This window comes from Anopheles ziemanni, chromosome 3, assembly GCF_943734765.1.
Source record: "Anopheles ziemanni chromosome 3, idAnoZiCoDA_A2_x.2, whole genome shotgun sequence".
Taxonomy (NCBI): domain Eukaryota; kingdom Metazoa; phylum Arthropoda; class Insecta; order Diptera; family Culicidae; genus Anopheles; species Anopheles ziemanni.
This window is the reverse complement of record NC_080706.1, coordinates 27,915,609-27,938,803: the sequence shown is the minus strand read 5'-3', so window position 1 is coordinate 27,938,803 and position 23,195 is coordinate 27,915,609. Positions and strand designations below refer to the sequence as shown.

Sequence of the window (23,195 nt, the reverse complement as noted above, 5' to 3'; positions counted from 1 at the left end):
GCCTACAGACTGTACTATCGATCTATATACACTCTTACACTTTAACACGCAAGCATTATTACTGTGCGGAAAACTGCATTAACCACTAGTTTTATGGAGAAAATCTTTGAATTAAGGAAAACCCTATACACTAGAGCAATGCATAATAATAGAAAACTCAACTCTAATCAAAACTGTTAGTGCAATGCTTTCATTGCCCGCTAAGTTAGAAGTGATCATTCGTTTTCCGTTTTGCTAGTCTATACCTTCTTCTCATAACTCAAATGCTGCATCCTACAGCATGCAGGTGTGCTTAGCTCTTGATTGATCCATGACCATCCTCCGCATGATGCGTTCGATATAGCGTCCAAAACTCCTGCAGTGCAAAAGGGTGACCCTAGGCGCACAAGATGAAACAATGGAAAGGAACCATCGCATGATGCGACGGTGCAAATGACGGGCTGCGGAGCGCGAGCTTACATTTGGGTAGAATGTCTTTCCGTGGCAAATGCATGCATACACGCTCGCACTGTCGGATCGGTGGCGGGCTGCTGCAGACACGAACCATATTATCGAAATATAGTTTAAAAGCTTTGCCTTATAAAACGTAAGAGAAAACAAAACGAAGTGCGGAACAAGAGATTCTCTATATATACATATACAAGAATATTAATTATACAAATAAACTCCTGCGAATTATGGTGCATTGAGGAGCGAGGCTAATGAATAAAACAATATCACACCACACAACAGTGTTTACGATTAAGCTTCTTTTGTGCAATCGATTCGAAATCCATGCTACTGTTTCTTGTGTTTTTTTCAACCCACTGCGGGATGCGATTTCGTTCGATAAATCTTTATCTTCCATCTTTTACTCCTACATTGTTCGCCATTTTCACATGAGGATCCATGACCAGCAATGGTCCAGGCAGTTCGAGTAACGCCATCGTTCACAACGAGCCTTCATAGGAATCATGTACATAACCACAAATAGGATGCATCGTAGCTAAATATCTTAATACTAATACTTTAAGATATTCCAACTGCACTTCTTATCCGAAATGAACGCTTCCGGGAAACTTCTTACATAGACTAAAAGAAGAAAAGATCAGTTATTTTAAGGAAAACCATTGAACAGTCTTTTGTGAATGCAAGCGAACAAGTTTTCCAATCATAGAATACGAAGCGAACGCCAACAATCCGCGGATAACCACACTGCACGATCAAAGCCAGTTGATAAAAGTATCTAAAAATTGTACTTACAGCCAGACACGACGCACAATTTCTTCAATATTTCGTAAAACACTTCTTCGTCGTTCCCAAGATGAGCTTGCCGGGTGAAGACAACAAGAACAATAAATGGCGGCAACAACGCCACAACTGTCAAACTAGTTGTTGCGATTTCTACAGGTGGCGCTGTGGAAGAAACGTCATTTGTAGTTGAAAAGTAATATTTGAAATTGAGCTACAAATTCCGTTACAATTGTACTTAAGTTTCTAATCCATAAAAGTTATGTTGAAAATCATGTTCAGCTTTATTTGGTTAGGAAATAGAACGGGGAGTGTAAAATTTGTTAAGCAAGTTGATTGTGCAGAAAAAAAACTGAAGACGATGCATCAAACAAATCCAATACATTTACACTAGATCCACCATTTTTTTATTTTTGATTTGCCTAACCAAACTGAACATTTAAAATCTCAACAATAAAATCTACTTGTTATAGCAACAGAAATAAATATAAAAAAGAATAAATCCCTAACAAACATGCTCTTGCTGCAATGAGAGTAATGGAACGATTTTTTTGTTTCTATGAACCATACATTGTTTAAACCGTCTCGATGACCCCACGCTTTTTCTGTCTCTCCTCACTAGCGATGAACGAAGTTTCCTCGGATGTTGGACTCAATTCAAGCGGCACGGTAAGAGCTGTTGGAGCCCCAGGGGCTACCGTTACCGATACCGATACCGTACCGACGGTGACGACATTTGGAATAATGGTCGCATCTTTGACCGCAACACTCAGCATACCGTTGCCTCCATTTCCGCCGTGTCCGTTACCTGCACCCATGGGCGAGATATTGACCACACTCAGCGGTTCGAGTGATAATCGTGAGGGCGTATGTGAGCGCGATGGATTATTTGAGGAGTTACGCGAGACGGGGCTAGAGTTTTGCGAACGGCGAAAATCTTCCAATGGTATTTCCTCCGACCGAGGTCGCGGGATGCGTGGGCTCGATTCACGCGAACGCGGCGTACCCGAACGGTTGCGCGAATTGTCCCGCGACTTTATCTGACTCGAACCAACACCGATCGGTTGGCTGCTTTCGCGTCTGGTTGCGCCAGTCGTTAGTTTACGTCGTGCTCCGGTGGGTTCGCTAAAAACGTGAGAAATATGTGAGACATTATGCCACGATGGTACTGTTTTCGTATCACGATTCCTACCCTTCGGTTGAGCGACTCGTACTCATCTGGACACGACTTACGCTACCCGATGGCATACTGTCACGACGCAGTGCAGCGGCAACACCCGGCACACGGTTGCTGGTGGAAAACAGAGGCCTATGTTCCCGCGTCTGACGTCCCCCGGTGCCGTGCCTTACCGAGGGTGTGCTAGCTGCCGAGCCACCAGCAGCGGTCAGCGACGGAAAGGACGATTCGGTTAGCTGCCCCGGTATCTCAAGCAGTTGAGCGATCTGAAACATTTTCTTCTGCCGAGCCTTGCTGCGCCCCTTCGTGAGTCGCTGCTTCGCCGCCATACACCGGATGTGGTCATCGAACATAAACTTAGCCGACAGGATGGGCGTCCGGTTGTTGGTCGCTCCGCCGCGGTGAATGGTCAGGTGAAGGCTCCGCGAATCCTCCTTATCGCCGTTCACCTCGACGTCCTGCAGAAACCCTACGAACTTTGCTACACCCCAGCCTAACCGTTTGCTGTCCGGTTCAACGAGAATTAGCTGCAGGATGTCCATAACCAGAAACCGTCGGTACTTTGTTCCATCGCGCATAACCACGGTGCAAGCTATCAGATCGCTATTATCTAAACGGGGGATGAATGATCATGATCATCTTGCATTCAGTTTGCTAAAAAGAAAATTTATTATCCTTACTCAAATCCAACGCATTATCTATTTGAACACATTGCGCGAGGTTTGTGAGCGGAAGCAGTGTCTCCTTCTCGCCCGCTAGCGTCTGGCACATGCGACGCAGCAGGAAGAACACGCGTATGGCACGGCGTGCCTTTTCGACCTCGCCACAGGGCAAACGGCGCGTAAAACTGATTCCCGTGAGTGGCGTACCGGTGGGCGGTAGCAGGATGGTCGAATCGTTACAGAGGAACTCTACGTTTAATGTACTTTTAACCATTTCGTTGTACCTACAGGATGAGAGAGAGAGACTTTGTGAAGATAATCGAACAATTTATTCTCCATCCTCTTATTACTTACTCATCCTCAAAAAGGTCAAGAAAAATGTCTTCTGATTTGTAGAAATTCTTCAACACATTCATCGCCTGATTGCGCGCTTGGTTTAGGGAAGCTCGGTACTCCTCCGGGATGGTGGTAGCATCTTCTCCCGCACCAATGACCTGCCCAAGAAGCGTTAGTGCCAGCTCGGTGGTAACAAGTCGTATGCGACAGGCTGTAATAAATTTTCAATCAATGGTTCAAAATGTGCTCACTCTTGTCTCAACCGGTCCCATATCAAAAACTTACATGGTTGACTTGAAATGTTGACGATTTGCAGCAGTTTCTCGATCAGTATGATATTGTACTGAGTACGGTTGGCCGGTGACGATCGATTCAGCACAATTTCTAACCACTCCGAGTTGACGCCTGGTAGCGTTTGAGGGTGGAATATATAAGAAAAATTAGCATAACCATAGACTAAATATAAAACAAGAACATAAAAACCGAACTTTGTCATGCAAATATATTAACATGGTGGTTGATGAAAGCTGTTTGGTTTGTTAGGGAAAGGATATTTGATTGTTTTTTTTCTTTCTCAAAACACATGCCAATAGTATAGTTATGCATAATCTCTACCAGGTAAAGAAATCAACCACCTTGGTTAGGAAACAAGACAAGATAACATCGAAAATGAACGATTAATGAAAGTTAACCAACCGTCTACACAAAACCGGCAGCGACCGAATAATGGGATACACCACCCCGGCATGGTCGTGGGAAAATGCATTTCGGAAACACAACACGGCAACAGGAGAGAGGTTGAGAAGGTGCATGGTCGAGCAATATTAAACAGCGGCAATTAATAGTAGAGTCAATAGTAGAGCATATTAGTATCGAGCGAAACAGCAGATAGGGATGTCGGTGGCGCAGAGTGCGTGAGGAGAAAAAGGTTGTAAAACTATTTGTTACATAGTCTGTGGAAAAACTAGCTGATTAGTGTGGCGAGTTGTATGTAATAGTAAGTTCCAAACCCAATTCGAAATGCAAGATCTACCGCGGCACGAGACGTACCTGCACCGCCCCGTTGTCCTTACCTTTATTGTTGGCTAGCGCGTACAGCAAGCACAACGATAGGAGGGCGAGAAAATCGTTCTCGTTGCAATCCAGAGACGATAGGACCATGTCCAGGAAGGGTCGATTCGTTTCCGGCGTACGGTACGCGTTGAAAAGTAGTTTTTCCTTTTCCTCATCCGTGATGTTGACTTTTTCAATCTCTTCGGAGAGCGTTGGCGGACTAGGAGAATCTACAAAAGAATAGAATCAAAAATTAAAACCATAAAAGACAAACATTCTTGTAGAACGTACTCGATATGGGTGGATCATTAGTGGAAGTACTGCTGCTACTAGCATTACTATTCCCACTTTTGCTATTGCTGCTACTGCTGCTATTTGGGCTCTTATTGCCCGGCTCCTCACCGGACCGATGATGCTGATCGTCCCCACCGTGCGCCCATGAGGACGATGAAGCTACCGTACTTCCCAGCGCCTCCTCTAAACTCTCGACCGGCTGTACGAACCCCAACGCAACCACCTCCCGGTTATCGATGTAGGCGTTCAGCACCTGTGCCGCGCCCTCCTTGAACACGGTATGATCCGCGTTCAGTATGACCCACGTAAGCGCATTGATCAACGGGCGATGCGTCACGACGAGAAACACCAGCGACAGGAGAAACAGCGCAACGACGCTTGCGACGCGCGGATTGTTCATCTCCTTGATGTCGATGTCGACGACTTTGTTCAGGACGGCCGCGAGATTGCGCGTCACGACGGCCATCGAGATCGGGGGCGATGGCGTGAGGGAAAAGATGTACAACGGCACAAACAGCTTGTGCAACAGGTGCTCGGTGAGGACGGCATTCAGGTCGGGAATATCGAGGCAGAGAATATCGTTCAGATAGTGCAGATGATCCAAATGTTCCGCCACCAGGTTTGCCAGCCGATGTTGCGATTGATGGCTGAGGGTGTAAAAGATGAAAACGAACTATTAGTATCATCGTTACACATACACTGGACATGAACATTCTTGCTTACTCGATGTCGTTCCGGACGCACGTATCCAGCTCCAGGATGTGCTTGCCGATGAACCATACCAGATTGCTAAAGTACGGTGCGGCCGTTTTGTCGCGGATAAACTGCAGCATGTTCGGATTCTGCACCTTATACACGTTCAAGGTTATCGTACGCACGGCAATGCGTACCATCGACTCTGGGTGGTTGAAAAATTTGATCGCTTCGGTGTACAGGGGGAAATCGTTCGTATGTTCATTGTAGAAGAAGTGTATCGTATGCGTGTTGAGCTTCAGGCTTAGCGTCTTCAGAAACAGGATATAGTAACCCATCACGTCCTCGTCAGAGAAATCGAACTTGTGTACGATTATCGAATTGACCAGATTATTGCTGAGTAAATAATCTGTAAGTAAAGTGAAACGTTACACAACACGGTACAACGTAAATACGTGTTAATAAAATACACCCCATGCGCGCCATGCATCGGTGACCACCTTTCCGCGATGGTCTGTCTGGTTTTCCGGAATGCTTTCACACTTACATAGCGATGTTTCGTTGCGGATGTTTTCGAACAGAATATTTAGCGTTTGCAGTAGCTGCACACAGACGAAACTGGAACCGCCGCTCTTCTGGCGCATGATATGCAGGAAATAGGACAGCATATTCTTTTCCAGGAAGAAGCTGCGGGGAAATCAAAAAACAAATGCATTCACAACGAAAGATGGCAACCATGATGGGGTGGAGGCGTAGCAACTCACTCGAACACGGACGAATCATTCTGATCGCCCCAGATCAGTATTTCCGCAATGCAACGAAGTGATTCCACCAGCAGCCCCCGGTTGCTTTCCGATACCGTCGTATTACGTTCTAGTACGCTGTACAGGTATTTTAGATGATCGAGCGACAGACGATTCTTCGGACGGTTCCATCCTCCACCGAACCAACTACGGCTGCGGAACATTATAACGCACTGCTCACTGTGGGCCGAATGCTACCGTATTCTATTGCGGGGTTTGCGAAAAGAACGCTCCGTAATGTAGGACGATTACAACGGTATGATCGAGGCCATCTTTTAATACTTCTAGCTTTCACTTTTTTCTTCGTCAAGAACGTGAAACTGATAGCACACAGATGTTTTTTGCTCTGTTGTAATATTTTGCTTTTCTCGAACAATACAGGCACATTGCACTGACAGCAGACACACATTGAGTTTGTTGGTCATGAAATTGGACAAAACATACAACTACAAACCCATTTTAACCCCCGTTTATACACTGTATTAACGATAAAAATATTTTATAACAAAATATTAGTCGATGCTTGAACAATTTTTGCCACAAGTTTAGTAATTTAAGGCTTTTTATAGTTTTGTAATCCATAACCGTTCAACCACGTGAAGCCGTTTGCACGATGTTATAAACATGTGGCAAATGATGGTGTTCGTCAGTGAAGCGAAATGTCAAATTCAGTTAGTAAACAAGAAGCATTTTTCAGAACGCTTTGCTGCATTTTTGTTCGCAAATTGTAAACTGATTTAAACACACTTTCAGAATGGCTCTCGCAATGCAGAAAAGAAATAATGTAAGTTTTTGTGACAAACAACCTTACGTGCAAACATACTTTCCCGAATGTTGTATTAATGCGCTGTATTTCTGTTAAAGGTACGCCTACCCCCAGAGGTAAACCGGGTGCTGTACGTGCGTAATCTTCCGTACAAAATTACCTCTGATGAAATGTACGATATATTTGGCAAATATGGAGCAATACGTCAAATTCGTGTGTAAGTACCAATAGATCCTTCGGGAAACCTTAATGAATCAACCATATCATGAGTTTACATTCTTATTTTCCTTCTTCAGTGGCAACACTCCTGAGACTCGTGGTACTGCGTTCGTCGTCTATGAAGATATTTTCGACGCAAAGAATGCCCGAGATCACCTTTCAGGATTCAACGTTTGTAATCGGTATCTGGTCGTGCTGTATTACCAATCGACGAAGGCATTCAAACAGCTCGACGTGGACAAGAAACAGGAGGAGCTGGATACCATGAAAGCGAAGTACAATATCAGCACGGACGAACTGAAAAAATAGTTTTACGAATAGATGCTAATAGGGTATAAATAAAATGGAAACTATTTTTAAGAATGGAATATTATTGTGCCAATTTATTTATAGCATAAAGATTGTATTATTGAGAAAGCAAACCACACCGCGAGACACAGGGCACCTATTTCGGTTTAATACTAAGATACATCTTGCCCTGTATCGTCTGCTTCACGGGATTGATTCGCTTCAATAGCTGCGTCATCGTTTCCACCAGCTTCTCGCTCGATACGCCCGTTTTCTTGTTCTTGAACTTTGTCAACAGTTCCGTGGTGGTCATAGGCTTACGCATCAGGTACCTTCGGACCGCTTCTTCAGTTATTCCATTGTCACTAAAAGCAGAAATAGAATGAAACATTAGTCACAACTCCGTTTCCCCGTCCCAACCCGTATCCCGTCACTTACTCTTTGCTCGAGGAATTCACAATTCCAGCAAAGGTCGGTGGAATTGAGGGTGCTGATTCCGATTTTAGCTTTTTCGCAGGAGTCGACACAGGACTGTTGCTGTTATCCGAACCGGTCAGGTCAGTCGAAGGCATATTTGATCCTACCAGCTTGCGCTTGTTCGAATCGAACTGGCTCACGCTCGGCGATGCGGAACGCGAATTATTGGCACTCGAAAGATTCGATCCGACACCTTCCTTTTCCTTCTTCGGTTTAATTTTCTTCTTAGAACCAGCCGCATCGGAATCGGAACTGTCCGAACTGAAATCGCTCGACGAATCCTTTTTGTCCGATTCGGATTTTTTGTTCTTATTCTTCTTGGCTTTCTTCTTCTTCTTGCCCTCCTTGCTTTCTTTCTCCTTGCCATCCTTGTCCTTTTCCTTGGATTTCCCATTCTTGTCCTCTTCCTTCTCTTCTTCTTCGTCCGATTTTTTCTCCTCTTCCTCCGAGTCTTCATCCGACGTTAGCAGCTTTCTGAGGGCATCTTCCTCCGCTACGGATTTCATCTCCTTTACAACCTTGGCGTCATGGTCGGATTCGCTATCACTAGAATCGGAAATATAGTCCAACTCTCGGCCTTCCTCGTCGCCGTCATCCGATTCTTCGAATGCTTCCTCGTCCACATCCCGTTTCTTTTTCTTACTATCCGCCAAGGCCTTCTTTTTGTTCTTGGCTTTTTTATCCTTCGCCTCGTCATCGCTGTCCTTCTGTTTCGGTTTACCTTCCTCGTCATCATCCCCTGACGATGACACATCGTCCGAATCGATCCATTCGTCCATATCACTGATCTTCAGGTCTTTGCTTTTACCACCCTCACCCTTTTTGCCCTTCGTTTCCTCCTGCTCCTCGCCATCGTTGTCTTCGCCCTTCCTCAAACGCTTCCGGAACATGAGCGAAAAGTAGTTCATCGTTTTCTTCCGCCGACCGTACTCCTGTTCCGCTTCCTCCGCCGAAAGGGCTTTGTATCGGTTTATCGGTTGAAAATTGTACCACTCATTAAGCGGGTAAGCCTCGATGGCACCATCCGGTGCATGCGTAAACACATAGAAGGCTGCATTTTCACCAACTCCACCTTCGCGGATCCCTCGGAACATTTTCCCGCCCTTGCCACCGGCTCTCAGGATCCAGGGTTGGGCCTCGGGCTTGTACTTTTTCGAGATTATTCCGAATCGCTTTCGGCGAGCTTCTTCGCGCAAATCCCGGTTAAACTCCGAACCAGCACCGAACTTTGGCATCACTTCTTCCATTCCTTTGAATTCCTTCTGATTGTTTTCTCGTTCCATCTTTACCGAGCGCCATTGGGCGAAGTCCACGTTCAGTGTAGCATTGAATCGCATGACGTGATATTTCTTTTTCAAGTTCTTTGGCACACGAATCACGAACTCTTGGACGGAAACCGGTGCCGACGACGTCCCCGACGGCGCGGGCTGTGACGGGCCAGCTGTGCTCTTCGAGTTCTGAAAGATTCAGCAAGTAAATGTGAGACATTATCACGAAACCCTAGTAGGAACATTTATCCAAAAGTTTCGAGTATAGCTTACCGAAGGAGCACTCATTGTACCAAACAATTAGGTCTTGATTAAATGATGTTTGAGCAACAAAAATGTACAGAACAACGTAATTAGAAAGCAAAAGTCTACGTCGATTGTATACGAAGTACTTTTCCTTGACTTTTCAAAACTGTTAATCCTCCCGCGGACCTCCCGCGGTGTGACAACCTGTCAACTGTCAATTCCTATTGCTGCCGCGTGGAGGACGGATTTATATTTTAAACTTTTCCTTTATCTTCGGTATTTATGGAAATCCCTTAATCAATGAATACTTCAAATTGTTTATTTAGATTGATCTTTTATTCATAAAAGAAAGAATTCTTCACCAAATCCACAATTCTATCATTTATTCTCCGGTCTTCGTAGCGCACAGCCCTGCCCATTCTGACAGTTCCAAGTTGGATGTTTTTCAGTTTCAACTTGTAGATTTCGACGACGTCGGGAGCGCTTCGTTTCGTCCGCAAAGATTGTTTTTCTTGAGCCGTTTAAATAGTTTAAATTCTCGATAGTCAAACGAGTTCTATTCCGTTGTAATTGTAGCAAGTGTATGTAGTAAAGTGTACGAAATATGAACCCGCGAATTGGCAAAATTCGCGACACACGACTAGTGGGACAATCGCTGCAGTAGGCGTTCGGCAATCGTCATGCCTACGTGCTCTGTTTTTATTCGCTGCGCGCTGTGCATCGGAGCGGTGCTGCTGGCCACCGTCGTCTCGGTGGCCTTGGGGAATGCTGCCGCGGGGTCACTAAACAATCCACCAAACGATGGTCCACAGACGGTCGAGCAGCTGCCCTTCTGCGACGACAAAGTAGATCAGCAGCGCGATCGGGATGGGTAAGATTGGCTAAAATTAATCCCCCCTCCCCGTCAAAACTCCTTTTCAATCTTGTGCAGTTGCAACATGTTCGTGCAGGTTTAAAATTGATTGTGCGTGCATAAACATCATCATGTTATGTCTCGCGTTCGGTCTGCGCTGAATTGTTTTCGTTCTGGAATCGATGCGATCGCAACGATCGTCAGTAATCATAAGCATCTTACACACTTTCTTCATTAAAGAAAGTTATCAACCACAATTAGATAAACTTCTGAATTCTTATCAACGTGGTTATCAGTTGGTTTATTGGTTATCGGCCAGGTAAATCTATCACCTTATCGTAGGCCAATATTGCGTCATTGATTTGGCTGATTTTTTAGCCTTTTTTAAAGCTTCATTTAGTGTGGATTTGGGACTTCCAACCTTCCTTTTCCATCGTAATATTTGGTGAAGCACATTCTACAAATTGATAACACAAATTGCGGCGCAGGTGCTTTACCAACACAAACGGCAAGCTCTGCGGACGTTTGTTTGCAAAGTCTGTTTTGTTCGATCTGAGTCATAGCGGCGAGGAGGCTTAGGTGCCACTAATAGGCTTACGAGCCAGGCTATTATATCATTTGAAGATACACCAGGTTGTTCTAAAGCCTCTCTCGACGACTTAATGCATCCAGTATTGTGTGCAAATTGTTTTCAGAATTTAATTTCACATTAGTTTAAAGCACTTTATTACTCGGTTTAAAACCTAGCAAGCAAATGAATGAAGTTGTAAATAGCACTGTAAAAGCGAAATACATTCCAACGAATCTACAGCTCGTAGTTTTCGTCGTAATTCTCCTTCAAATCCAGCAGCCGCTCTACCGTTTCCTTGTAGTCCACCTCCTCCAGGCCACACTCGGTAAATCGTGGAATTTTTGCCAGTCGAATACGGCTCACCTCCCGATGAAGCGCTTCCAGGCCGTCTCCGAGATCGGAGGATGATTGAATCGTTGCCAGCGTAGGGCACTGCTGAACGTACGCCATGGTCGCTTGTGCCAGCGGACAGTCGGTGAGGAACCCGTCGAAACCGACCCGCTTGTCGAACAGTTCCACCGGAAATGGCTGCCGTATAGTCATCGGTGCTTTAACGGACGTTACGTGCGACATACTGACCTCCAGGCTGCACGAGTAGAAAAACTGCAGCATCTCGCTTACGCTGGTGCACCGGTAGGCGGGCATAATTTGCTGCCGCTGAGCGGATTTAGACGTCGGGGGTCGTTTTAGGCGATTCAGTGGTAGACCCCGAACACACACGGATTGAACGATAGCTCGTTTGCCAACGTTCACGTTGGGGGAAAGCTGGACGCTGAGGCTTTTGTCCTCGAGTTGATCGAGGCAGTCGATCAAATCCTGCGTACTACCGAGCGGAAACGGCATGGCCATCCCAGCAGCGGCCATTTTACGCCCGTACGCATTCAAATCACAGCACAGCCCGGAAAGAAATCCACCGCTCGCCGGTTCCTTTAGCCGATAGCGTATGGATGCGGTTTCGAGAAAGCTCGCCAGAATACCGGATGTTTGATACAGATTCGCCGCATCATACGCAATGTTGGGAAGGGTGCGAGGGCCATCTATATTGCGCCAGCAGCGCTGCATCGTAGAGAGTGGAACGAACAACGAAGCATACTCCGGCAGCTGCGCAAATGTAAGAGCGGTGTTGACAACGCGTATCGAATCGCTCATCGGTTCATCCGCACTCTTAAACATCGGAGGCTTGGGAGAAAACACAGGAAACAGCAGAGAGGGTTTTCCGTATTCATCCTGCAGATGCTCTAACAGTTTCAATCCGAGACCTGAAAATCCATCCGTACAGTCGAACAGCATTTGGAAGCCTTGGCAAGCGTCCGACTCCTCAACGTACTGTCGTGTGCGATCCGTAAGCTCGTCCTGGAAATCCGTATCCTTCCACAGCTCCATGCCATTCGTGATGGTATCGAATTGGTTTTCATCCTTGGAATGTTCGTATCGGTCAATCACATTGATGCTGCGCGGATGATACCGGGTGTAGCTAAAATCGATCCAATTTTCCACCGTGTTTGCGAAATCGTAATCCTTCTCACCCTCAGTGGACCCGCTGGCCAGATCCGTCTGATACGGATGCTTTTTGGCGGGGGTTTTTTGCTTGATAATTTCCAACTTTTGTGCGTCCCACTCGACGTCGGTGAGTTCGGACGGGTCGTCGGTAATTTGTGCCGGATCGATCGGATCTGCGTAAAGATCACCGGTGCGTGGGACGTGACCCAGCGTCCCGGCGAGATCGACCATCAGGAGTCGCGGTGTGAACGTGACCTGCCGCTGACTCGTCTGACCCTCCCGGTACAGGATCGAGTGATCGATTTCCGATGGTTCCGCATTGGGATCATAGTTAAACGATGATTCCTAACGATAGCGAAGAATAGGAAGCGTGCATATTGTGTTTATCGATGCAAAGGCGTGGCGTAGCTTACCTGAATGTTCCACCAGTGTGTTCCGATATAGTTGGCGTAGTTTCCTAACTGAAAGGTTAAAATTTCACGACCCATAACGTAGGCGGCTGCTTTTTTACTAAACGAACACAAAACAACGTACGCAGTACACACGTTTGTTCTCGAATAAACAAACAAGAGCTGTCAAAGGAGCAATGTTTATGCCATAGAGTTGAGAGGTTGAATTGAATTGCCCAGTTTGAATATTCAAAGAGCTAACGTTTGTTTCTTTCATAAAATTCCATTTATACCGTATTTTTAATTGATATTTTGTTCTTTTGAATCTTTTTAGACTGGTTTTTGTAACCACACTCGATGGCAAACTGTCCGCGCTGGACATGCTCGACGAGGGAAAGGAACGATGGAGCATCCAAACGGGCCCCGGTTCGTTGCTTTCCTCCAGCATCCACCGGCTCGAGCTGACCAACAACGGCAAATGGGTACGCATGATACCGTCGCTCAGTGGAAGTTTGTACAAGTTCGACGGAGACTCAATCGAACCGATCCCGTTCAGTGCTGAAGAGATGCTGCAATCGTCGTTCAAGTTTTCGGACGATCTCGTCATCTCCGGTGGAAAGGAAACCCGCTCGTACGGTGTGTCGATGCAAACGGGTAACCTGATCTACGTCTGCACGATGCAAGGGTGTAAGAATGCGACCGAACTGGCAATGGAATCGGCGGCCGGAGAAGGTAAATATGGTCCACCGCCGGAGGACGAAATCGGTGGCAGCACGATCGATGATGTGCTCGTGATCCGCCGGCAAACGCAAACGGTACGCGCGGTCGAGTCGCGTACCGGTAGCGAGCGGTGGAACTTTAGCATTGGCCACCATGAGCTGGAAAAGATGAGCAATGAAGATTGCCGCGGTGGCAAGGAACGTCGCGAGGTGGACCCGGTGATACTGGATTTGGAGCTGCGGGTGATCATTCCGGAGGGAGTGATCTGTGCGGTGCGTAAGAGCGCACCGGGGGAGATTGTGTGGAAGCACAAGTTTAACGTGCCGATTGTGAGCGCTTGGCGTACACCACCCGGCGATACGGAAGGTGGGTTGGTCGAAGTGGATCTATTCGATCGTACCGACTGGTTGTGGAACGTGAATGTAGAAGACACCACCGCCGACAAGCCTCCATTGGTAAGCCCTTCGCTTTACATCGGAATGCACGATAAGCAGCTTTACATTCAGGAATCGAATGCGATGATGAACAAACGGGAGCAAAACCTTCAGGAGATCGCGCTGCTAACGGATGAAAGTAAACTACCGGCTATTCCCTGGAGGCCATTGCCCGCTAGTGGCGCCGTAGCTGGATTGATAACCGACGAAAACAGCGTACCCGAAGAGCCACAAACGGATGACAATGGGGAATCAACGGCGATCGCACGTTCGGTACTTTACGCCTCGAGCTATATCAATGGCAATGGGTTTTTCCTCCTCTACGATCCACCCGAGCGGTGTAACAAAAACAATGAAGTTTCCATCGATAACACCACCAACGAGGAGGATGGCGAACGCACCGGAACCGCACCGGACGACGTGGAGACGATGTTCGATGTGCCGGTTAAGGTGATGAGTGTCACCATGTGGCACTGGTGGAAGGAAATCGTGATCATTTCGATCACGAGCGCGCTGGTGCTTAACATGATGCTTAAGCTACGTGCCGAAAAACCCCCGGTCATGGTGGTGGTCGAGCGGAAGGTTACCGTACCGATCCCAACGGCGGTTGAAGCGGTCGAAGAATTCCCGCCCGCTATTCGTATGACGACGCGCAGCTACTCCGAATCGAACTCAGCCAATGACCCAACACGGGGACAAGGGGCAGGGATGATGGAACACTATACGTCCCGGTTTCATGAAGATTTCGATCTCGTCCAGTGCCTCGGCAAGGGGGGCTTTGGGGTGGTATTTGAGGTGCGCAATAAGCTAGACGATTGCCGGTACGCGATCAAGCGCGTCGTGCTACCGAACAAGCAGGAATCGAAGGACCGTGTGATGCGGGAAGTGAAAACGCTGGCCCACTGTGAGCATCAGAACATTGTGAGGTATTTCCATGCGTGGATCGAAACGCCACCCCCCGGTTGGCAGGAACGGAACGATCGGGAGTGGATCGAACGACACTGCCTTTCAACGTCGATCGACATCGAAACACCGACGGATACGTGCCCTCCACTTCCGGGTGCATCGTCGGTGGTGTCCGGTTCATTGAATCGGTTTGTCGGGGGGGCGAAAAACAGTATTCCTCCCTCGTCCATTCAGGCCAACCTCTGGATGCCTTGTGCTGCGGAACCGAACTTTTCCTTCGCAAACGGTGCCGGTACAAAAGGAGGAGTTGGTCGATCACTGCACTACGAGCAGAGCGACGGTTCCTCGTTTATTGAATTCCGGGCAGATCCGGAAGCGTCGCTGCAACCGTCGGGGTTAGAAAATGGGGACGGAGATAGCGAAGAGCAAGACGATGAGTCTTCTTCAAGCGAGTCCGAGTCGGAAGCACCGTCGGGTGCGCACGGAAGCAGACACACGTGGACCAACAACGACGATGACAACGATGATTCGTTGGACATTGTTTTTAAGGAACCATCAATGAGCAACGGTATTAGCAGCAATGGAGCAGTGGCCATCCAAGTGTCTTCTTCACCAGAAACACGTCCACCTGCATCCACAAATGGTGGTGGTGTTGGTGGTGCGTACAGAAAAGAGAACCCCCAGCAGCAGAATCCATTCCGCAAAACACACCGCCGGCCCCTTTCGCTAGATCTCACCAGCACGGGTAATGTGCAGAACAACAAGAGGCCACTACCACTAGCCGTCGACTTGCGCAACGGCACGACGATCGGCACGAGCTCCATCCTATCGCAGCCAACCAAAGCAAGCACGACGACCCAGAGCAATAAGATTTATCTCTACATTCAGATGCAACTGTGCCACAAACAATCACTCAAGGAGTGGCTCAGTTTGAACGGGTTCCCGGCCCGTCGGGACAAGATCGTGCCCATCTTCGAGCAGATTGTGGCCGGCGTCGAGTACGTCCATCTGAAGGGCCTAATACATCGTGACCTGAAGCCAAGCAATATTTTCTTTTCGCTCGATGGAAGGATAAAAATTGGCGACTTTGGGCTGGTAACCGACTCGAGCGATTTGCAGTATGACAGTGAGAACAATATGCCCACGATGGGTCCCGATCGGCACACCAGGCAAGTTGGAACGCAACTGTACATGTCACCGGAACAGCTGAAGGGTTTACCGTACGACTACAAGGTGGACATCTATTCGCTCGGCTTAATCCTGTTCGAGCTGCTCGTAAGCTTCGGTACGGAGATGGAGAGGATCTGCACGCTCAAGAACGTGCGGAAGAGCGCATTCCCTGATCGCTTTGAAGAGGATTATCAATGTGAGGTAAGATTTCTTCGAAACAGGAAATTATTTAATTAGATTTAATTAACATATACTGCCCTTTTTTCCTCTCGTTACAGTATAAGCTACTATCGCTGATGTTGTCGGAATCGCCTAAAAATCGACCAACAACGTTCGGTATCAAGGCGCATCCTCCGTTTAAACGTATTCCTTCGAGCAAATCGACCAACGCACTCAGTGTCGTTGATGAAACGCTCGTCGTTAACGGTGGAACCGGAACGTCCAGCGGATCGTTCGAATCGGAGGACGGTGATGAATGGCACTTTGAGTTGCCGCCACGCAGAAAAGACAGCCGTACTTACAGTACGTCCGGCTCGGGCTCCGGAAGTGGTTCCGCTGGTATTGGGTCCGCACCGAACCAACTTTGCTTTTAAAGAGGAATTTCGTCTGATGGAGGAATTGGAGGACGGCGACATGAAAAAAACGAGTTGCCAAGTGAAAACATACTTCTAAGTTATTTATGTCTTATTGAGGTTGTTATAGTCTAAGCTCATCCCCGTGAATAAGATTAAGGTTTGAGACAAACTTACGGTAAGCCAGTTACGTTCTTGTCGAGTATGTGAGAATTATATCTACTAATAAAGATATGCAAGAGTACACGGTCGCTCTTTACTTGTTTTAAATAACATGCTGGATTTATTATTCACCCAACGGATAAAATTAAAGCACCCAACAGGAAAGGACTTTAAAACTAGCTGACCTGGATGACGCACCTTCGACGGGTTTCCTTGCACTACTTTTTCGAACGTTTTCCCTCGCCCTTCTTCGGTGGGGCTTTACCGCGTAGCGCTCGTAATCGTTTCATTTCCTCCTTGAAATCCTGATGCTCGTCCCGGAACAGCCCGTACTCGCGCAGCTTCATCGCGAGCAGATGGGTTTCCACGTGCCGCGGGTACCAGTTGACGACGTAGTCCCGCTTGTGGATCGGTTCCTCACTGAACATTTTCACCACCTTCATTGACTGCGGGTTCGTTGGGCGTGCCACCTCTCCGAAGATCCGATTCGATAGGTAGTTCATACGCCGGGCGTAGGTGGTGGTAAGTTTGGTGAGCTCTTTATATTTGGACATTTTGCCGGCCACAATTTGCTTGTGCACACTGATGCGGTACGCGAAACGAAACGAAACCGAACGAGGCGAATTGTGTAACTTGTGTGTTGACAAAATGCGTCTGACATTTCCAGACGAGAGAGGGTGAAGTTGGCTCTGTCTATATCTTGAATATTGTGTAAAAGTTCTCTAAAAATATGTAATTGGACCGTATATTTTACTCGTAAATTTTTAACGAATTTACTGTATCCTATTCCCCAATGTTTAGCAATTCTTTACGTCCAAGTTTGTTGCATCCATGCGACTATTTTAGCCACAATCGCTGCTTACTACGATGTCAATAAACAAGCCTGCGTGAACAAAGCTCTCTCTACATCGAAATTGGTGTCAACAGCTGAGCGAGAATAATCGGCGTTGACGTATTTTTCTTTCTGCCGACATTCGTATACTTTGTGTGCTAACATCCGTGGTAGCTGTTATCGAACGTATCGGGAACAAAATTGTCGCAAAACTATCCATTTCCCGTAGCACTGTTACCGTTTACGTGTGGTAAACTGTACTGTAGTAACGCCCGTGACAGGAAATGCAGGTGCAACCAGCCCGGTGAGAATGTTTCGCAAGGAAGATATGCTTACGACGCCACAGGAACGACAGAGGAAAAAGTTACGCTTCCGCGGTGACCTAGCGGCACACTATGGTTTTAACCGGGATTCCGTCGGCTCCGGGCTAAACGGGACGACGGGCAACAGTCGTATCGAGGAGATATCTTCAGAGGACGATACCAAACGGTCACTGAGTGGAGAGGCTACCGAAGGTGAGTTTTGCTTTCTCGTTGTTGTTTTTTTTCTGGGTTTTGTGTTTCTAAATGCATTTTGCTTTGTATGTGTCATTGGTTTTCTGCAGAGCGTAACGAAAGGGGAAGCTTGTACGATTTCGTTCGAATAGAGCTAACGCGAGGGTACGTGTTGGAGCATGACGAAGAACGCTACTCGGCACGGCGGGAGAAAATCTACTCCTTCCTCAAGATACCCCGCGAGCTCGAGAGCTTCATGCTGTACGGTGTGCTGCAGTGTGCCGATTCATTTCTGTACATCTACACCTTTCTACCGATAAGATACCTGCTTGCCCTTTGGGCACTGATAAGCCGCCCAATTGCACGCTGCATCGGCCTGCGGCGTCCATCGCAGCGATTGCTAGCGCCGGCCGAAATTTGCGATCTGCTTAAGGGCACCATCTGGATCATATGCAGCTACACGCTGCTGTACGTCGACACGAACATGCTGTACCACATGATCAAGAGCCAGTCGATCATCAAGCTGTACATATTCTACAACATGCTCGAGGTGGGCGATCGTTTGCTGTCGGCGTTCGGGCAGGATACGATCGATGCCCTGTTCTGGACGGCGACCGAGCCGAAGGACAGCAAGCGGCAGCATCTGGGGACCATTCCGCACTTTCTCTTCGCGATCGTGTACGTCACCATGCACAGTGTGCTGGTGATGTTCCAGGCGACGTCGCTTAACGTGGCCATCAACTCGAACAACAAGGGTCTGCTGACGATCATGATGTCGAACAACTTTGTCGAGCTGAAGGGCAGCGTGTTTAAGAAGTTCGACAAGAACAATCTTTTCCAGCTGAGCTGCAGTGATGTGCGGGAACGCTTTCACCTGTCGGTGCTGATGCTGATCGTGCTGATACAGACGATGAAGGAGTTCAGCTGGAAGCCGGAGCAGTTCTTTGTGATGTTCCCGGACTGCATGTACGTGATGGTCACCGAGTGCCTGGTGGATTGGATTAAGCACGCGTTTATCACGCGCTTCAACGAGATCCCGTGCGATGTGTATCGAGAGTACACGACCAGCCTGGCGTACGATATGACGCAGACCCGCCAGAAGCACGCGTTCAGTGACCACTCCGATCTGGTCGCTCGCCGAATGGGTTTCATACCGTTCCCACTCGGTGTCGTGCTTGTTAAAGCTCTCTACCATGCGCTCTCGTTCGAGAACGCCGCTTCGGTGGTGATATTGTTCGTTGCCTTTCTAGTGCTGCTGAGTGGACGCGTTCTGAACACGATTTGCGCCCTCGGCAAAGCGTGCGATCTCACCCAAAAGCATCAGGATGAGAAGAATCAAAGTGGATGTCATCCTTTTACATCGACCCCAATTCCAAGTAACGCACGGGGTGCTACCGGTGGAGGTATCGGGCGAGCGACAAGTGACACCGCGACTTCCCCCATCCATCGCACGCAACCGCCACCGGTTGTGACAACGTCTCCCGCATCGGCCACCTCACCAACATCTCAAACATCGGGTGTGTCCACGCCACCATCGACCATGGCGATGTCGGTCAGTTCGCTGACCAGCTCAGGCAGCTCAACCGATGTCTTACGGAAAACTTCCGGGCTCGGCGCAACGGCACTCTTCTCGAACAGTGACGTCGATTTGGACGACGTGAAACTGAACGATCAGGTGCTGAACGGAAGCTCGGTGGGAAGCGCCGATCCGTGCGGTAGTCGGTCAGCTAAGGAGGAGGATGAAAATGTTGCCCGTAGCGTGCCGGATCTGCAGCAGGAACCGGGCCTCGAGAAGCAACCGGGACGACTTCCAAGCGATACGGTCGGTTCCGATGGGAACGAAAGTTCTTCGGTCCATCACCATCATCAGCATCACCACGTTCGAACGCACAAACGATCGGAATCAGAACCGTCCATTCAGCTCGAAGGTGGTGGTGGGTGAGTGGACAGACACGATAAACATGGCACGGTTTCTGGAATTCACCGTAGTAATTTATTTTAACCCAACGGATTTTAGCATCATCGGATTAATTGCATTAATTCTTGATCATTTGCAACAAGAGTACTTCCGCCGGAACGGTACTTCTTGTGAGGTACCAAAGGCTGACATAATTCTTATACCACACGACGCGGCGTGTGTTTGTGTGTGCGTGTGCGCGCGTAGTCTGTAGTTTTTTTTCGCGTCCTTTAGTTTTGTTACGTTGTTTCCGTTTCGGTTGGCTACTTTACTGTTTTGTACTGCTCTAATGGTCCCATTAGGATATAATGTTTGATAATATGAGAATAAACTATAGATACCATGCAGCGCAAGTCGTTGATACTATGAAACACGGCTATCCTACATTTGAAAGTTTGAATTCAGTCCCGACATTATTTTCGTTTTCGCTAAAATATTTTTCTACAATACTATTCAATCCAATATATACGAGGTGTACGACTCAAAGCGTGGAATTTTTGTGCACGAAACGAATCGTGCGTCGCGAAAAACTTGAGATGTTTTACTGGATTTTCTAGAGTCGTTTGACAATCCGTCGACTATCGGCCTCAAGTGAACTATGGTCTGGTGTAAAACCATCTAAACTACTTCCTGCCACCTCGATCGTGTGCAAGTAATGTGGGAAGATGATCATTAAAAATTTAATTACCAAGATCCTACGATTGCTCCTTCGCCCGTTTTGCAGGCGGGGAAATGCGGCCGCCGATCTTGCCGATATCTTTTATCACACTGTTTATGGTTTCATCGTGTCGCGAACGCCATTATTTCGATCGTCTTCCCCCGCCGTATCGGTTACGATGATCGGAAATTCTTAATCCACCACTTAAAGCGCTACTGGAGGGAGTTTTATTTTACGACCGCGTGTGGCTAGCGGGCGTCCGACCGCGTGCTGGGGAATGGAAACAAGTCCGTGCAGACAAAATCTCAACCAGGGGCAGAATGGCAATGAAAAGTCCGAGAGCGCGAGAAAGGACCCAACTTGGAGCTTGGCAAGACTCACTCACCTGTCCTGCTGCGCTGGGTGTTCCTTCTTGAAAATGGCCATCCTTGGTGAAGTGGTAGTAGTAGTAGTGGGCATTTAGTTTGTTCAGCACGCAGTTTCACTGGAACCGCCATGGGAGAAATAAGAGAAACCCCTAGAGAAATTACACACGACAAGGAACAAGGCGAAAAAAATCCATTGATCGAGAGGGTATAAAAATGCGGTCTATAGCGGGGCAATTGGTCCGAAGAGCACCTCACAAAGCCACATCCTGACACCCAAAGACAATCGGGTTGGTGCCTTAATTGATAATCTTATGATATGTTATTTCCCCGTATTTATGCCTCGATCGTGACATCTTAAAAGGTATCATTTAATTTAATCCGCGCGAAATGTTTCAGTGGCCGCCCTCTCGCCACACTTGAACTCCATTCGGAACGAACTTCTTTGACCGAAATCTGACGAACATCGACGTGTTGCGGGATGTGATTGTTTTTTTTGTTGTTATCGATTTTATGGTTATTTTTTGTTTTTCGTACTAACCCTTCACACGAAGGAAATGTCCATGGGCAAGAAAGCGAAGTACGAAACCGATATTAAAACATGAAGGAAACATTGAACGATCGGTCCGCGGGATCGCGTGAAGGGATGTTTTGTGCGACACAAGAGACGGTCAGCTTTGGTTCCGTCTGTTCGCGAAGTTCCGCCACAAAGGGAAGAGAAATTATCGCTTGCCATCGCGACCCGTTGATATCGAAACGGTAGCACCGTCGTTACCTTGGCATCGTTCAATTTTTCGCAAGGCTCCGGTGGGGTGTGGCTTGGAACCATTCCTCGGAAAACGGTGTTGCAATTCGTTGCCGAAGATTACCGCTGAATCGAACCGAGCCTTCCGAGCCACGGTGCACTAATGAAGCACATTGCCAGCACTATCGTGGCCGTCAATCTGTGTGTCTATTTCAATTTTCCCAGCCATTCCTAGCAGGAACCTATAAAATCATCAAATGAAGAAATCAATAAATGTGCGATTCTTCCTTTTGCAATTAAACAATCTGTCTAGTTTCAATTAAATCAGCCCTTATTTTTCGCTATTGATTTTACTAGTTTGTACTAAAGCTTTTCCAAGGAATATTTATATTGTATAAGTACGATAAATGTTTTAAAAATATTGGTAACACTTATTCTTCATTTTCGAAGGAGCAACGTTCCGTTTCTTAAAAATTAGGTGCTCCTCGTAATGACTGATCCGAAACGCGTCTGCTCATCACTGTCACAGATGGTGACACGATCGTTTCCGTGCCTTCGACAAATGGCAGACGGGGGAACACCGTACAGATCGATACGATCATCCATTAAATTATGGAAAATTATGGAACCCACAGCGTGGGGGTTCTTCGTGCACTCCGGTTCCACGCGGCTTACGGCAGCGAATTCGTCGATCGCCGTTACGATGTCGCAAAAAGTACACCGATCGTGCGTTGCCATTCGCTCGAACGTAAAATCGGCTTATCCCTCGGATTGAGGCCCTTCTCGACCGGAAGCGCAGAGAGCGATTCGCCCTTCGCCCCAGGAATGCAGCCCGATAGGGATCCGAAAGAAAGAAGGTGCGGTCTCCGGAATGTCTCCGGAACACTCTGCGCTCGTTACTCGTCCACCGCTCGGGGGAGATGCCTTTTACTTTATGTCGGTGCTGCTGGTTGCCGATGCCAACCGTGGCTACCCCGTGGCCCAACGATGCGGCCTTGCGATGGTAGGCTTTTAAAAACTCCCTTAAAGACCACATTCGTATGCTAATTGCTCGTAACGACACCGATCCGCCTGACGCGGCCCGATCGACGGTCGGTTGTCGTTAAATTAAAACAAAACAATTTGCCCAACGACTCATAACTCATAACCGAAATACGACACCTCCGAGAGGGAGGTTGCGTGTCGCTTCCACGCGCTAGTGGACGCGTGCCTCGCACGATCGGACAAACCCGATGGCCAGCCAGAACCACCCCCAAAATCCCCCCTTCCGCCGCATCCTAGCCTCATCCATTGAGAATGATTTTGATTCATTCACGTAACAAACCAAAAAAATGTGAAACTTGAGAAGCCACGAT

General features: G+C 47.6%; 7 protein-coding genes across 7 annotated transcripts; 3 read left to right on the top strand and 4 right to left on the bottom strand.

The window, feature by feature from the left end:
- Window positions 1-1,684: 1,684 nt before the first annotated feature.
- On the bottom strand, window positions 1,685-6,412 carry LOC131284016 (protein CLEC16A homolog). Its single transcript, XM_058312870.1, has 11 exons — window positions 6,210-6,412; window positions 5,993-6,132; window positions 5,476-5,854; window positions 4,905-5,399; window positions 4,762-4,829; window positions 4,479-4,691; window positions 3,691-3,810; window positions 3,424-3,616; window positions 3,088-3,353; window positions 2,423-3,017; window positions 1,685-2,211 (listed from the first exon to the last, which is right to left on the bottom strand). The coding sequence occupies exons 1-11, from the start codon at window positions 6,410-6,412 to the stop codon at window positions 1,806-1,808; spliced, it is 3,078 nt and encodes a 1,025-aa protein (XP_058168853.1). The 3' UTR covers window positions 1,685-1,805.
- Window positions 6,413-7,002: 590 nt separating this feature from the next.
- Window positions 7,003-7,595, top strand: LOC131289893 (splicing factor 3B subunit 6). The gene is made up of 3 exons (XM_058319233.1): window positions 7,003-7,032; window positions 7,113-7,231; window positions 7,311-7,595. Exons 1-3 carry the CDS (start codon window positions 7,003-7,005, stop codon window positions 7,540-7,542), a joined length of 381 nt encoding a protein of 126 aa, XP_058175216.1. The 3' UTR covers window positions 7,543-7,595.
- On the bottom strand, window positions 7,593-9,554 carry LOC131289892 (general transcription factor IIF subunit 1). The gene is made up of 3 exons (XM_058319232.1): window positions 9,540-9,554; window positions 7,960-9,455; window positions 7,593-7,886 (listed from the first exon to the last, which is right to left on the bottom strand). Exons 1-3 carry the CDS (start codon window positions 9,552-9,554, stop codon window positions 7,679-7,681), a joined length of 1,719 nt encoding a protein of 572 aa, XP_058175215.1. The 3' UTR covers window positions 7,593-7,678.
- Window positions 9,555-10,020: 466 nt separating this feature from the next.
- Window positions 10,021-16,665, top strand: LOC131289057 (eukaryotic translation initiation factor 2-alpha kinase-like). Its single transcript, XM_058318257.1, has 3 exons — window positions 10,021-10,383; window positions 13,160-16,256; window positions 16,334-16,665. The coding sequence occupies exons 1-3, from the start codon at window positions 10,193-10,195 to the stop codon at window positions 16,646-16,648; spliced, it is 3,603 nt and encodes a 1,200-aa protein (XP_058174240.1). The 5' UTR covers window positions 10,021-10,192; the 3' UTR covers window positions 16,649-16,665.
- Window positions 11,168-12,947, bottom strand: LOC131289058 (protein misato). Its single transcript, XM_058318258.1, has 2 exons — window positions 12,850-12,947; window positions 11,168-12,781 (listed from the first exon to the last, which is right to left on the bottom strand). Exons 1-2 carry the CDS (start codon window positions 12,922-12,924, stop codon window positions 11,171-11,173), a joined length of 1,686 nt encoding a protein of 561 aa, XP_058174241.1. The 5' UTR covers window positions 12,925-12,947; the 3' UTR covers window positions 11,168-11,170.
- A 228-nt stretch (window positions 16,666-16,893) lies between the features above and the next one.
- Window positions 16,894-17,355, bottom strand: LOC131288060 (small ribosomal subunit protein mS33). Its single transcript, XM_058317160.1, has one exon. The coding sequence runs from the start codon at window positions 17,341-17,343 to the stop codon at window positions 17,008-17,010; it is 336 nt and encodes a 111-aa protein (XP_058173143.1). The 5' UTR covers window positions 17,344-17,355; the 3' UTR covers window positions 16,894-17,007.
- A 398-nt stretch (window positions 17,356-17,753) lies between these two features.
- On the top strand, window positions 17,754-20,266 carry LOC131286751 (protein TAPT1 homolog). Its single transcript, XM_058315748.1, has 2 exons — window positions 17,754-18,136; window positions 18,226-20,266. The coding sequence occupies exons 1-2, from the start codon at window positions 17,932-17,934 to the stop codon at window positions 20,055-20,057; spliced, it is 2,037 nt and encodes a 678-aa protein (XP_058171731.1). The 5' UTR covers window positions 17,754-17,931; the 3' UTR covers window positions 20,058-20,266.
- The last annotated feature ends 2,929 nt before the right edge of the window (window positions 20,267-23,195 follow it).

Coding starts and splice junctions, on each gene's coding strand:
- LOC131289058 (XM_058318258.1), bottom strand. CDS start 12,924: ATGGGTCGTGAAATTTTAACCTTTCAGTTAGGAAACTACGCCAACTAT. Junction 12,782..12,849: donor CACACTGGTGGAACATTCAG/GTAAGCTACGCC, acceptor CGCTATCGTTAG/GAATCATCGTTTAACTATGA.
- LOC131288060 (XM_058317160.1), bottom strand. CDS start 17,343: ATGTCCAAATATAAAGAGCTCACCAAACTTACCACCACCTACGCCCGG.
- LOC131284016 (XM_058312870.1), bottom strand. CDS start 6,412: ATGTTCCGCAGCCGTAGTTGGTTCGGTGGAGGATGGAACCGTCCGAAG. Junction 6,133..6,209: donor AATGATTCGTCCGTGTTCGA/GTGAGTTGCTAC, acceptor ATTTCCCCGCAG/CTTCTTCCTGGAAAAGAATA. Junction 4,692..4,761: donor CAGTACTTCCACTAATGATC/CACCCATATCGA, acceptor TCTATTCTTTTG/TAGATTCTCCTAGTCCGCCA.
- LOC131289892 (XM_058319232.1), bottom strand. Junction 7,887..7,959: donor GTGAATTCCTCGAGCAAAGA/GTAAGTGACGGG, acceptor TTCTGCTTTTAG/TGACAATGGAATAACTGAAG.
- LOC131286751 (XM_058315748.1), top strand. CDS start 17,932: ATGTTTCGCAAGGAAGATATGCTTACGACGCCACAGGAACGACAGAGG. Junction 18,137..18,225: donor GAGTGGAGAGGCTACCGAAG/GTGAGTTTTGCT, acceptor GGTTTTCTGCAG/AGCGTAACGAAAGGGGAAGC.
- LOC131289893 (XM_058319233.1), top strand. CDS start 7,003: ATGGCTCTCGCAATGCAGAAAAGAAATAAT. Junction 7,033..7,112: donor CAATGCAGAAAAGAAATAAT/GTAAGTTTTTGT, acceptor TTTCTGTTAAAG/GTACGCCTACCCCCAGAGGT. Junction 7,232..7,310: donor GCAATACGTCAAATTCGTGT/GTAAGTACCAAT, acceptor TTCCTTCTTCAG/TGGCAACACTCCTGAGACTC.
- LOC131289057 (XM_058318257.1), top strand. CDS start 10,193: ATGCCTACGTGCTCTGTTTTTATTCGCTGCGCGCTGTGCATCGGAGCG. Junction 10,384..13,159: donor CAGCAGCGCGATCGGGATGG/GTAAGATTGGCT, acceptor GAATCTTTTTAG/ACTGGTTTTTGTAACCACAC. Junction 16,257..16,333: donor AAGAGGATTATCAATGTGAG/GTAAGATTTCTT, acceptor CTCTCGTTACAG/TATAAGCTACTATCGCTGAT.